General features: G+C 35.1%; 1 protein-coding gene across 1 annotated transcript in view; it reads left to right on the forward strand.

Moving 5' to 3' along the window:
• Positions 1–13,353, forward strand: part of TDRD3 (tudor domain containing 3) — a 134,739-nt gene that overhangs the window by 56,085 nt on the left and 65,301 nt on the right. The window contains 3 exon segments of the mRNA XM_033104517.1: positions 3,852–3,993; positions 8,637–8,708; positions 11,057–11,206. Of these exon segments, the coding sequence (XP_032960408.1) occupies positions 3,852–3,993; positions 8,637–8,708; positions 11,057–11,206 (364 nt within the window).

Here is a 13,353-nt window from a genome sequence, read left to right on the forward strand (position 1 = left end):
TTTAGTATAAATTCTAAATGAAATTATACTCTCCTGAGCAAGCATTTCACAAGCAGTTAGCGTCCACTGTGTTCCAGCCCCTTTATCTGGTGCCGGAGGTACAAAGGCAAACAGGGTTTAGATTTTGCTCCCAAATAGTTCATATGTTAATGAGGTAGGCACATAGCTTATAAATTATAATAAATATATCAACTGAAAGGATTAGGAATCCAGAAAATTATCTCTATGTGGGGGAACCAAGAATGGATCTTAAAATAGGAGTCGGTGGTTCGGGAGAGATGAGAGAGGGAGTAGCTCATGCCAAGACACGGTGTCCTGACAACAGATGGTGAACATTTCTGTCTGGGGACCTTAGGGGATTTGGAGCCATAGTGTGAGGCAGCAAATGTGGTAGGTCCAGACCCTGTGTGCTGCGCTCAATGATTTCCCTTCTTGTTCTTTCCTTCACCCATTGTCTGCCTCTGGTAAAGGAGGCTCCTTCCTTAGGAGACATGTTTGTCTAAAATACTGATTTTCATGTACAATGGGGTCGGGTTGTTGACTTTGCGATTATGTTGTCTTCTTTTTCAAGAGTAGAAGGATTCCTACTTTTGTGGAGAAATACAGCCTTTCCTCCTTTGATAAATTCAGTCAGACCCCCTCCAAGGGAGCTCACAGGTGCCTCAGAAAGAAGACTGGCCATACAATGGCTCATTCTCTGATTTCACTGCTGTGTGTTTCTTTGAGGTAAATGAAAACACGAGATCAGCCCAGAGAGGAACGTCCCTCATGCGCTCCACTGTCATCTTCCATTGAATTTATTACAGTTTAACAATCGAAAAAGTTATTACCACTTGCTCATTCACTCATCATTGAAGTAGCATGTCTACTTTTGGTGCTATAAAAACAACAGCTTGCAGAACTGTTCTGACATGTGAACAATTTGGGAGGACTATTTTCAAAATAAGTTTGGTTAGTGGTTACCTTAGAACATGAGTGTCCAAACTTTTTTCAACGGTTTTCACCAAGGGCCCTATGCGGTAAAATACACAAACAGCCGGGCCACTCACTCGAGGTGAAGTACGTATTGCCTCACCTGGTTTATTTAAGTAAACTAAATATATTTTTGGAATTTGCTGCGGGCCAATTAAAAATGGATTGCGGGCCGAAGTTGGCCCGTGGGCCACAGTTTGGACACCCCTGCTTTAGAGGGAAGGTGGAAGGACTCGCTCGAGAGGACAAACCAGGATATGGGACAGAATGTGTTGCATTTCTCTTGGGTAATTTTTCCACTCTTCATCCTACATCTTGCCCCACTTCTCCTGTGGTGTGTGTGTGTGTGTGTGAGTGTGTGTGTGTGTGTGTGTGTGTGTGTGTGTTTTGTTTAAAATTGCAATGAAGAGAGAGTAAAGGTACTTTCGGGTGCCAGTAAAAACAGCAGTTAAGTCAAAATATGTTCCCTGAATAAGAGCTAGTTATGACTCTGAAGGTGATGTAGTAAAAATTATGTTAAAATTTTAGCACCTATTTATCCTTTTGTAGGAGTAGAACTATAATCTGGTGAGTGGAAGTTTTTATCAGTTATCCTAATGAAATTGTAGGTCCATCTTCAAGTAATTTGACATCTTTTTCCTCTTAACCTAGTAGGGAAAGTTTGGGAAAGGTGTATTTTACATGAAAATTAGTTCATCATCATCTTTCAGATTAGCTTTAAGTTTTAAAATATTATCACAAATGCCCCTGTAATCTGCATCCTATTTTTAAAGTTCTTCTGTAGTTTCTTTTATTGTTCATTTTGTGTTTCAACATTTTCCAGTTTTACCAATTTGTAAGAAATTATTGACTGAAAGTCATTTTGAAGAACACACATAGGTCTGTTGTGAATAATATATAATTTATTAGTAATTTCTTTAGAAATGAAGAGTATAGCACCCTGGTATTCTTGGTGGTTTTTTTCACGCCTTAAATGATGACTGTAGATGAATGAAAATCTGGATCTGCTGATTGCCTGGAAGTGGGAAGAACTTCTTCACTTAGTGTAACTGTACCCAGTTGTTGCTGATCCATTCTGATAGACACTGTCCTGTTTGCTGCGTAGGCCCGCACAGAGCTCTGTACTTAGGGAAGGTTAGGTAAGCTGCCCACGACCTTTTACTCTGTAAGTTACATGGAATGACTAAGGATGGTTAGGCTTGGGGTCCTTAGAGTAATATTTACCAGACAGTGTCTTTGAAATATGGTGTTGGAGGAGAGCTGTACGTATACTTGGGACCACCAGAAAGATGAACAAGTGGGTCTTAATGCAAATTAAGCCTGAAACTTTGCTGGAGGCAAAAAATGACAACACTGAAGCTATCCTACTGCAAGCACATCTTAAGGCAAGGTTCTTTGGAAAAGGCAGTAATGCTGGAAAACATAGAAGACACCAAGAAGAGAAGATATCCAAATGTGAGATGGATGAACTCCATAAAAGAAGGCATAGGCGGGAGTCTAGAGGAGCTGAGCAGGGTTGTGAGGACCGGACACTGGACATCACGCATTCGCATGGTCTCCAGGAGTCAGAGCCGACTCAGTGGCATGGAACACAAAATGTCTTGCTCTACATACAACCTTTGAAGCTTTAAAAACAGGCATATTCTATTTCTTCTTGTTAATACTATTTTATCAGTCATCTTTCTTCAGAATAGACCAGTGATATCAATGCATATCTCAGCACATGGTGAATTTCACAAGCTTTTAAAATGTGAACAATGTGAAGGCATTTCAGCATAACTTTCTAATTCATCCTACCATGTTTCCCCAAAAATAAGACCTAGCTGGACCATCAGCTCTAATGCGTCTTTTAGAGCAAAAATTAATATAAGACCAGGTCTAATATAATATAATACAATATAATACCAGGTATAATATAATACAATATACTACTAGGTATAATATAATATAATATAATATAATATAATATATTATAATATAATACCGAGTCTTATATTAATTTTTGATTCAAAAGACACATTAGAGCTGATGGTCCGGCTAGGTATTATTTTTGGGGAAATACAGTAAGTGTTTTAAGGCAGTCTTTACTCCTAATTGGAGTGCTTTGGCTCTTGCTATATATGCGAGGAGATGGGGTGGGCTTGGTGTATGAGTCTTTACCTTAGAATAGACCTATGTGATGAAATGGATTTCTTCCATTGTTTCTTGTACCGAAAGGTTGGCAGGAGGATAAACATCTTGTCTCTGGTTTCTGTAAAAGGGATCATGGTGTTATGTTTGCCCCAAATCTGACAATAGTAGCCTGTTACCAAAAAGGCCTTTTAAAGTTAATAAGCTTTACCATAAATATTTGATCTTTTGGTGGTTAACAAAAAAGCGTTAATTTTTGTAGATTACAGTAGCTCGCATAGATGTAAAATTTCTAGGATTATTACTGCTCAGATATCTTTTTCTGTAATGAAATTTAATTTTGTAATATAGCGTATCTTTGCAATGCACTGTCAAAACTCAGAGGGAAAAATAGCAAATCATATTCGTACAGCATGGCATTATTGACAACATACTTCCATATCTTTTATTCTACTTATCTTTACCACAAATTTGTGAGGTGTGATTTTTTTTATTGTCCACTTTTTACACGTGGAAACTGAAGTTCATATCTTTGTCAATAAGGTAGAAAATGACAGTCTTGTTCCTGGACTTCTGACTTGTTCCTTGGTGATCTATTCACACTATATAGAGCCAATCTCCTGAAAAATAGTTTTCATGTTAGTTCATTTTGAAGAACTTGACTAGGTTGTAATATGAGATTGAATTACAGTTTGGGGAAGAGCTTCAACTTGGTTTAACTTTTTTTTTTTTTTTTTCCTTTGCTTTAGCCTGAACACACCACCTGGAACTAAAGTGAAGCTCTCAGGCATTGTGGATATAAAAAATGGATTCCTGCTCTTGAATGACTCTAACACCACAGTTCTTGGCGGTGAAGTAGAACACCTTATTGAGAAATGGGAGTTACAGAGAGTAAGTGTGGACCAAGAATGGCTTCGACTTTTAAAACACCGCACTCTTTTTATTGTGTTCTGTATTTTAAGGAGACCTTCCCTTCCCATAATGAAGAGTGACATTAGTCCTTTGTGTCAGAGTTGAATAAATGGAATACATTAATCTTTACAGGAACTATCTACCTTTATTTAAGCATATTATTCCTCTAAAACAGATAACAGTTTTCAGCATTTGTTACATTTTAGTACATATTTTTAAAAGTCATGTTTTATCAACAAGTTTTCAAAGCTGCCAAGATACCAGTTATCAACTGTGTATAATGTATCTGTGTATAATTCTTTTCAAAAAGCAAGTGTTTGTGCATGCATATGTAAAAACGTGATGTATATATATATATATATATATATATATATATTTGTCTCTTCTACATACACACATACATACAGATGCAAGCAAGTTAAAATTTCACTGAAATGACAGGTTCTGTGGCCTTTGTGTTCCTAGTCACTTTAGTTGGTGCTCCCTGCGTTTATGTTACCTTCATCTTCCTATTCATCTAGGTTATCTAGTAATCATTTGTCTACTTTGCTTCCAGCGACCCATTCTGTTGGTCCACTGCAGTCACATCTCACATGTCTCTTGCCCCCCCACTTCCGTGGCTGCCACTGTGGTTTGAGTGTGTGGATCTCTTGCCTGGACTCCTACAGTAGCCTTTTAACGGTCTCTCCACAGAGCCTTTCTCCATCGCCTAGTTCATTCTGTGCACTGCTGCCGCATTATCTTCCTCCAGCATAACTCAGAACCCTGCTTGTCTTTCAAATGCCTTACTTTGGGATTCAAGGCCATTTATATTCCAGCCCAAGTGGCAGTTTACCTTGTCAACTTTCTGAGTTATTTCAAATACATTTTGTTCGAGCCAAATGGAGCTACTTGCTCTTTCTTTGATTCCCTATGCTTTCCTCAGTTATACTTTAGAAAAAAGAAAACAAGATTTCACCATTTTTACACGATTCATCTTGTTTTCTTTCTCCTAGTACTGCATGGCCAAATTGTCCCATGCTTTTAGACTCAGATCAAATGCTTCCCTCTTCACAAAGTAAAGTAGTTGCTGCTTTATTGAAATCTTGGAACACTTTATCTATATGAAGAAGTGTACTGCTTTTTACCTAGCACTAAAATTATTTTTCTTTCTTTTTTGTTTTTAATTTATTTCTTATGTCCTTAAAGAGGTTGTAAGCTTTCTAAGGTCAGAATTCTTGTTTGTGTCATATTTGTTTAATTCTATATTTGTTGCACAGTGTGCAGGTGTTGTGCTGGGCTCTTACGTCAGTATGTCATGCAATCCTCCTAACAGTTTTGTAAGGGGGTGTTATTTCCATATAGATCAGAAAATTGATGGAAAGAACTGTTGACTATCTTATTTTATGATTAGACAGCTAATAGATGATGGATCTGAGTCTTCCCTGTATCTCTAAAGTATTAGCTCTGAGTCTTACATGTAATAAACATTATAACGAATAATTGTGAAATGAATGGGTTACAAAGCACATAAAGCTAATTACTCTTTGAACTAAAACTGTCATTCTTGTACCACTCTCAAATCTTGCCTGTTGTTGAAAGTGCGCCAAGGAGCAACAATTCAAGCTTTCGTGTTTTATGATACGTCACTCTCCACTATTTTCTTAGCTTGAAAGTGCCTCTTTTGGGAGGTAAATAAGGCAATTTAAGCACATTTTTAATTTCTTAGTAGTCATTCCTTGTGATACAAATGTGCTACATTTTGGGCTGCTGTACTCTGCAATATAAGATAATGTTTCATAACTACATTGTTTAGTTGAAAATGTACAAAAGCAGGTAAATGGTTTGACAGTTTTATATAAATAGCCAAGTTTATGAACTTTGAATTTCCCAGCAAAATCCCACCTATTTTATGTGATCCTTTCCTTTAACAAAGTGATATGTTGTATTTTTTATTATCATTAGAGATTTTTAAAAAATGTGGTAAGATGTTGTCAAGTTATATCAACGTCTTATATCATTTTTCCACCCAGCCAGCCAGAACTACATCACGTCAGGTCAGTTAAACGTTTCTAGGAACTTCCTCACCCTAACACACACACACACACACACACACACAGAGAGAGAGAGAGGGAGATTAGTAGTAGTTTGATAGTTGTCCTTATAACGTTTTATTATGTATCATTGTACTTTGTTCCCTGAAAGCCTGTTAGTATTTCTTATTAGGGAGCAATAAAAATTTACATTAAAAAGAGTTTAAAAACATCTTAATATAATTATAGTTCTCTTTGGTTTTATAGTTTTTTGATTTGGTAACCATAGCGATGTAAAAACCATGGAGAGTATAATTACTTGAGCATCTGGCAAGTAATACACAGAAATCAAATGTGCACATAGAAAACATAAACCGTAGAGTTAATTTTGAAAGTAAAGGGGCCCTAAACATTCTTCTAAAATAAATAGGAGAAGGGAACATTGAATAGTATTTAAACCATGTGCAGGTGTTGTAGCTGTAGCAAGTTGATGACATACAGGTAAAGACAAGAACAAAAGCGTTTATCATTCCAAACTGCAACTCGTACCCATTTAACATTCCCTTCCCATCTCCCACCTCCTTCCTCCCAGTTTCTGCCAACCATGATTCTCCTTTCTGTCTCTATGAATTTGACCACTTTGGGTACCTATAGAAGTGAAATCGTACAATATTTGTCCTTTTGTGTCTGGCTTATTTCACTTGGCATAATATCTCCACATTTCATTCAGATTGTAACGTGTCAGAATTTTCTAAGTTTAAGGCTGAATAATATTCCACTATGTGTGTGTGTATATACACACACACACACACACACACACACACACACACACAACACATTTTGTTCATTCATCCACTGATGGACATTAGGGTTGTTTCTACCTTATAGCTATTGTGAATAATGCTATTTTGAGCATGGGTGTATAAATAAATATCTGTTCACATTACTGCTGTCAATTCCTTTGGGTATATACCCAGAAATAGAATTGCTGATCATATGGTTATTGTTTAAGTTTTTTGAATAACTGCCATATGGTTTTTCATGATGGCTGCACCATTTTATATTCCCATCAGCAGTGCGCAAGGGATCCAATTTCTACACATCCTTGCCAATCCTTGTTATTTTTTTAAAAATAATAACCATGCTAATAGGTCTGAAGTGGAAACTTATTGTGGTTTTGATTTGTGTTTCCTTGGTGCTTGATGATGGTTAGCAATTTTTCTTTCATACGCTTATTGTCCATTTGTATATCTTCTTTGGAGAAATGTCTATTTCAGTCCTTTGACAATTTTTGAAATCTGTTTGTTTTGTTGTGTGATTTCTCAATACATTCTGGATATCAATTCCTTTTCAGATATACGATTTGCAAATATATTTTCACTTTTCTTGGGTTGCCTTTTCACTCTGTTGGTAGTGTCCTTTGATGCACAAAAGTTTTAATTTTGATGAAGTTCAATTTTATCTGTTTTTTTTTTTACCTGTGCTTTCAGTGTCATATCCAAGAAATCATTGCCAAATCCAGTGTCATGAAGCTTTACCCCTATGTTGTCTTTTAGAAGTTTTTATGAGTTTAGTTCTTAATTTAGGTCTTCGACCCGTTTTGAGTTAATTTTTATATATGGTGTAAGAACATAGGTAACGTTCTGTAATGGTAATTATTAAAAATGCACAAAAAAGTTTTAAGTTAAGATGAATAAAACAACAACTAGTGCTTAACACCTCAAAAGGAAACAAATAGGAGCAATAGATGACTTAAAGAAGGACTGAAGGTTCCTTATGACATTTTCAAAGGAATTTGTAATGTGAGAAATTGCTTTTTCAAGGAGTGTAACATTTTTTCCCCATTTGTGTAATACATTGTTCTCTCTCTAATCCTAAATATGAGAGGGGAAAAAGAAAACAAATTAGTGGAGTTTGGAACCTTATTTTTATTAAAGAACAATTGGTTGAATACGTCTTCAAAATATAAATTGATAAACAAGTCTTTATTAAGGACATTTTATTGTAGTTGAAAGTAATCTCCATATTATAAACTGTTAACAGTCTGATCTCTTTAAATAATTTGAAATCACCATTATCACTATTCCTATAAATTGTTTCTAGTCACAACACTTCTGATCTCTGTTCCAAGAGCTCGGGACAAAGACCAAATATGTATTTATTATTATATTGCAATATCACAAGTATGTTTTTTGCTAATAGATTTTATGTCTAAAAATTTTATTTTAAGGCTAATTTCCAGGTCAGGTCTATCAGACTGTAGTTTTAATGTACTTTAAAGTAAAATTTTTGTTACCAAAGTCTGATATCTTTGAATTTGCTACTTATTGGGGAGGTTTCTATTACTGTGTTTTCTTATGGTAACAGCTAGGTAAATATTTTTGAAAACTGGATGTGAACATGTGTTTTGGTATGGGAAGATCAGAGGAGAGCTTTTGCCTAATTAGGAAGTTAGGAATAAAATATTTTATATAGTTTGAAATAATTATAGGAAGCTTTTTTCCGTTTCTTATAAGAATGTACTAAAATAAATAGATTCCTGGTACATTGTAAATGCTGTAAATATATTTTTACACATAATTTCTGTTTTGTGACTCATTTTTCTCACAGAGCTTGTCAAAACACAATAGAAGCAATATTGGAACTGAAGGTGGACCACCTCCTTTTGTGCCTTTTGGACAGGTAATGACTTTTATGTTGGCAGATGAATTTTGATCAGCAAAAAGTATTTTTCATTTGTATTCAAGTTTTGTATTTAGTTTTGTGCCAAACTATTCATTCAGAGGTTATGGAGTTATATGGAAATATATTCAGTACAGGAATTTAATAATTGTCTTTCTTTTTTTACTGTAATTAAATTGTTGGTACAGATGCATTTCTCAAGAGCTGTTAACCCAAAGATTGAAGAAATTAAGAGGCACCCTTCAAGATCAACTTACAACTAATTAAGATAGGATTGTGGTGGGACTTTTTTTTTTTGAGAGAGAGGGAAATGCAAAACTAAGAAGTTAAAAATATGCTGTAATTTCTCATTTTGTTTATTAAAAACAAAAGAGAGAGAGAGAATATCAAAGTGTCACCGGGAGGTGGCCGGTTAGCTCAGTTTGTTAGAGCGTTGTGCTACTAACACCAAGGTTGGCAGTTCGATTCCTTCATGGGCCACTGTGAACTGAGTCTTCCTTAAAAAAAAAAAAAAAAAAAAAAAAAGGGTCACCAGAAGGATGACACTGAAAAAGTGAGAACACAAGAGTCAGGGAAGGGTCTCCTTGCACTTGAGGGGAGCCTGCTATCCCAGCCATCCTTTCCAAGATGCTATTCGTCTGCCTTGATCCAAATACCCATCTCAGTCAGGGACTGAATTTTATTTCCACTTGGTATTTTCCTTTTCCACCACAGCAGCACTGATCCTTGTCTCACATGAGCTTAAGGTTTTCTGTCTCCTTCGTATTTTTTAACCCCCTTGCTGAGAAATGTTGCCTCAAGGAGCTCCTCCGCTGGCCGTATCTTGTGTCTTCCTGATTGTGCTCAGTGTCAAGCTGCACTGAGAACCATGTCCTGAGGCCTTTCCCCGCGTTATCCCTGAAGAGTCTGAGCCTAATCCCCATGGCAGCTTGCTCTTTGGCCACAAGGTGCCACTGAAACTTAGCTGTTGGTCCTCTGCTTTGCGTTTGTTCTGTTTTCATCCTTGAGAGTACTGTCTCAGAGTGCAGATGCGCTGGGGACACAACAGGTAGGAAACAGCGACCTTCATTTCAGTAGCAACTGAAAAGAAAGCAAAATTTTGTTTGAAAAAGAGTTACCCAGTTGATCAGAAGATAAATGGGTAGGGTCAGTTGATTGGCATTTTCAAAAACCGTTTTGTAGAGTCTACTCAAAATTAAATAAAAGTCATTCTTGCATCATGGCTATATGTCAATTTTTATTGTGCTTTAAAACAAGGGACAGAAGGATAAAAGGAGGCAGGATGCCCTGTGGTGTGACCTGTGTTGATGATATTCTCACTTCTACCCCCAGAATGAAAACAGTGTAAACATTCTAATGATTTATGTTTAAAAGTGATAAATGATATGTTTGTAAGAATTTGCTTTTCCCTTAAACATTGTAGTGATAATATTTTTTTCATAAGTGGCTCAGAGACTTATGATTTATTTTCCAGAACTTGAAGTGTATTTCATTAGTTTTTTTGTCTTAGGAAGTATAATAAAAGTTGTAGTTTCAATAATAATATTTGTTTATAAAATCCAGTTTGAAAAATTCTTATTCAGCATCTCTTAGCCATGTATATGACTTAAAGACAGATCATGCTAGCTGTGAATTGGTATCAACAGGATATACTTACATTGCTAAAAATCTGTGTTTGTGTAACACTTTCGTTTGAGAACATATTTTTCTTCCTTTTATTAATGAATTGAGAAAAGGTTCATTTTATAGGATGTTTTACTGCTAGGATTGGAAGGGAGGACAGAATTCAGGGCTTATTTTTCAGTAATGATGGTTTTCTCAATGTATTTTATGAGACTAAAAATCAAAAACTTTGTAGCCTGATTGAGGGGTTTTTAACGTTTGGTTTATAAGTTCAAGAACATCTTTTTATGTTAAAACGACTGTACTCCTGAACCCTCATATGGATATTGTGACGTAATGTGTAAATCAAGCTCTTAATAAAAAACTGAATTTACCTTTTCTTGTGCAATAGTCTAGACTGTTTGAAATTTTAAATTATTTTAGGTCATTATCTTAAAATGAAACTTAGATCTTTTGGTCAATGTATGTTTTAAATAAGTGCCCTGTTTTACACGGCCATATTTTTGGGTAGCTTTTTATTTACCAGTTACACTTACTTAAAAGTTATTTTAATCCGTTTTCTACTTTTATTTTTAAATCTATGAGAAAGAATTGTACTCGTATTTTTATAGGCTCTCAACTGTTGTCATACAAACATTTTTTTTGATGAAGTAATACTTTCTTATGAAAACCTTGAATCTTTTTTGTAACTACTGAAGTGATTGATTTTTATTTATTTTTACCAGAAGTGTGTATCTCATGTCCAAGTGGATAGCAGAGAACTGGATCGGAGAAAGACATTACAAGTTACAATGCCTGTCAAACCTTCGAATGATAATGATGAATTTGAGAAGCAAAGGACTGCTGCCATTGCAGAAGTTGCAAAGAGCAAAGAAGTAAGAAACTAAATCATCATAAATTTTTCTTATTTCTTGCCATTATGTTCTATTTACACTACTTATATTTATTATTGTCTTTTCATAAGCTAACTAATTCAACAAACTTTGGACATTCTGCATGCATATTCCATCAGTCGAAAATGACCTGGCCCTTTATGGTTTTCTAAGCTTACACATTTTGGTCATGTGTTCTTTTAACAAGTCCTCCTGACAGTTCCATTCAGTTACTCTTGCTAGCAAGCCATCCTTCTTTTCTCCCACTTTCTTTTCTTCTTACAGTGTAACAACTGACTCCAATACTTCTTATTACGGCAAAGAGTTTCCTGTTAGTAGCTGGGCTTGATGACACTTTTTGAGGGTAATTTCCCCTATAATAGCAACTTCTGAAAATGCAGGTAAAAATCAGAGGGTAAAACAGTAGCTCAGGATTAGGATTTTTGTCAGTTTTCATTCTTAAATGTATTTAATATATATAGTAAAAAATATTTTTTTCTTTGGATTGTGTTTGTGTTTGTGCACACATACCCCTACCATCATTTACTATTAATAGCCAAATGGTTTTCTTTTAATTATTTTTAATTTCTTGCTCATTTTAAATAGGTGTTTTTCCCTATTGATTGATTTGTAGACTTTGATAAGAATTTTTAATTAATGAATTAGTTGCCTATACAGACTTTTCTTAACCAGTGAGATTGAAATAGTTTCCTTTACTCAAGAAAGCTAATTGCTTTCTATTGAAATTCAAAGTTTAAGAAGGAGAATTCTTGCATTTTGGTTGTTCTTCCTGCAATGTGTCTTTCTATCATCAATCTAATGTAGGGGCTGAGGACACAAACTCTGGAATCAGTCACCCTGGAAGCATATCCTGCTGACAACCTTGGGTGGGTTACTTAAAAATTGGTACCCCATTTTTCTCTAATTATCAAAAGAAGATGATAATGGTACCTACTTCATAAGGTTATGGTGACAATTAAAACTGATAATCTTTAAAACATTTAGAACACCACATGGCGCAGATCATGATGCTGCTTTGCTAAACGCTCTCAGTAAATGCGGCTATTGCTATTCTTCAGGATTTTCTCTATTCTGAGGCACATTTTAAAAAGCCATTTTTAATATTTTTGAAATTAATACATTTTACACAGTTTACGTGAAATGGTTTCTTTTCCCCAAAAAGCTATCAAAATTATGGGGTTTCGGATGAGCATATTGGGTTTATATCAATTTCTTAATGACGGGAGGAAAGTTGTTCTTTTGATTTACATTTTTCTCAAACTTTTCTCCCAAAGTTTGTGTTGAGGTGATTTAATGCTATCTGTTTACTGGAACACAGGTAACATAATATACTATAATTGATTATATAAAGTCATAATTGGTCACATTGTATTTCCCATAAGTATTTGATAAATAAAGAATTATAATTTTCTGAAGCAGATGTAAAACTTCTCAATTTATATATGAGACGTGACGGAGGCTCAAAACTTGCCAGAGGTTACCCAGTGACAATTCTAGGACAAAAACCTATTGTATTATAGTAGAAGATTATATCTATATCTGTTTCCCTTTCTATATAGATAAGTATATACCTTTTTATCTTTAATCTGTCTGAACATCAAAATCATATAACAGTGTAATTGTTCTGTAAAGATGTATTATGATCATTCATTTAAACACTTGGGTGGATTTGGTGGAATATACTGCAAATGACCAAGTGATAATTTTCATTCCTTTTTCCTTTATTCTTTCCTTTCATTCAGCAAATGTTTTTTGAGAACCTGCTGTGTGCCAGGGAGTGTTCTAAATGCTTAGGTTAAATCAATGAACACAGAGACAAAGGCTCCCTGCCCTTAGCATGCTTATGTATAGTAAGCTTGACAGACTGTTAGCATAATAAGTATGTAAACTATAGGTAGATTAGAAGTTGGTAAGTGCTACAGGGGGAAAAGAAGAAAAAGTAGAATAGCATGGGGTATTGGGAGTGCCACTGGGAAGGTGCAATTTAAAATAGGATGGCCAGAATTTGAAAATTCTTTGAAATTCTTGTGTAGTTTACATTCTAGTAAGGAGAGTACATAATGTAAACGTACTAAATAAGTACATTGCAATTTCAGTTTTAAATATAGTCGTTTGAATACTCCTCAGTA

Source organism: Rhinolophus ferrumequinum, chromosome 4 (genome assembly GCF_004115265.2).
Source record: "Rhinolophus ferrumequinum isolate MPI-CBG mRhiFer1 chromosome 4, mRhiFer1_v1.p, whole genome shotgun sequence".
Lineage (NCBI taxonomy): Eukaryota > Metazoa > Chordata > Mammalia > Chiroptera > Rhinolophidae > Rhinolophus > Rhinolophus ferrumequinum.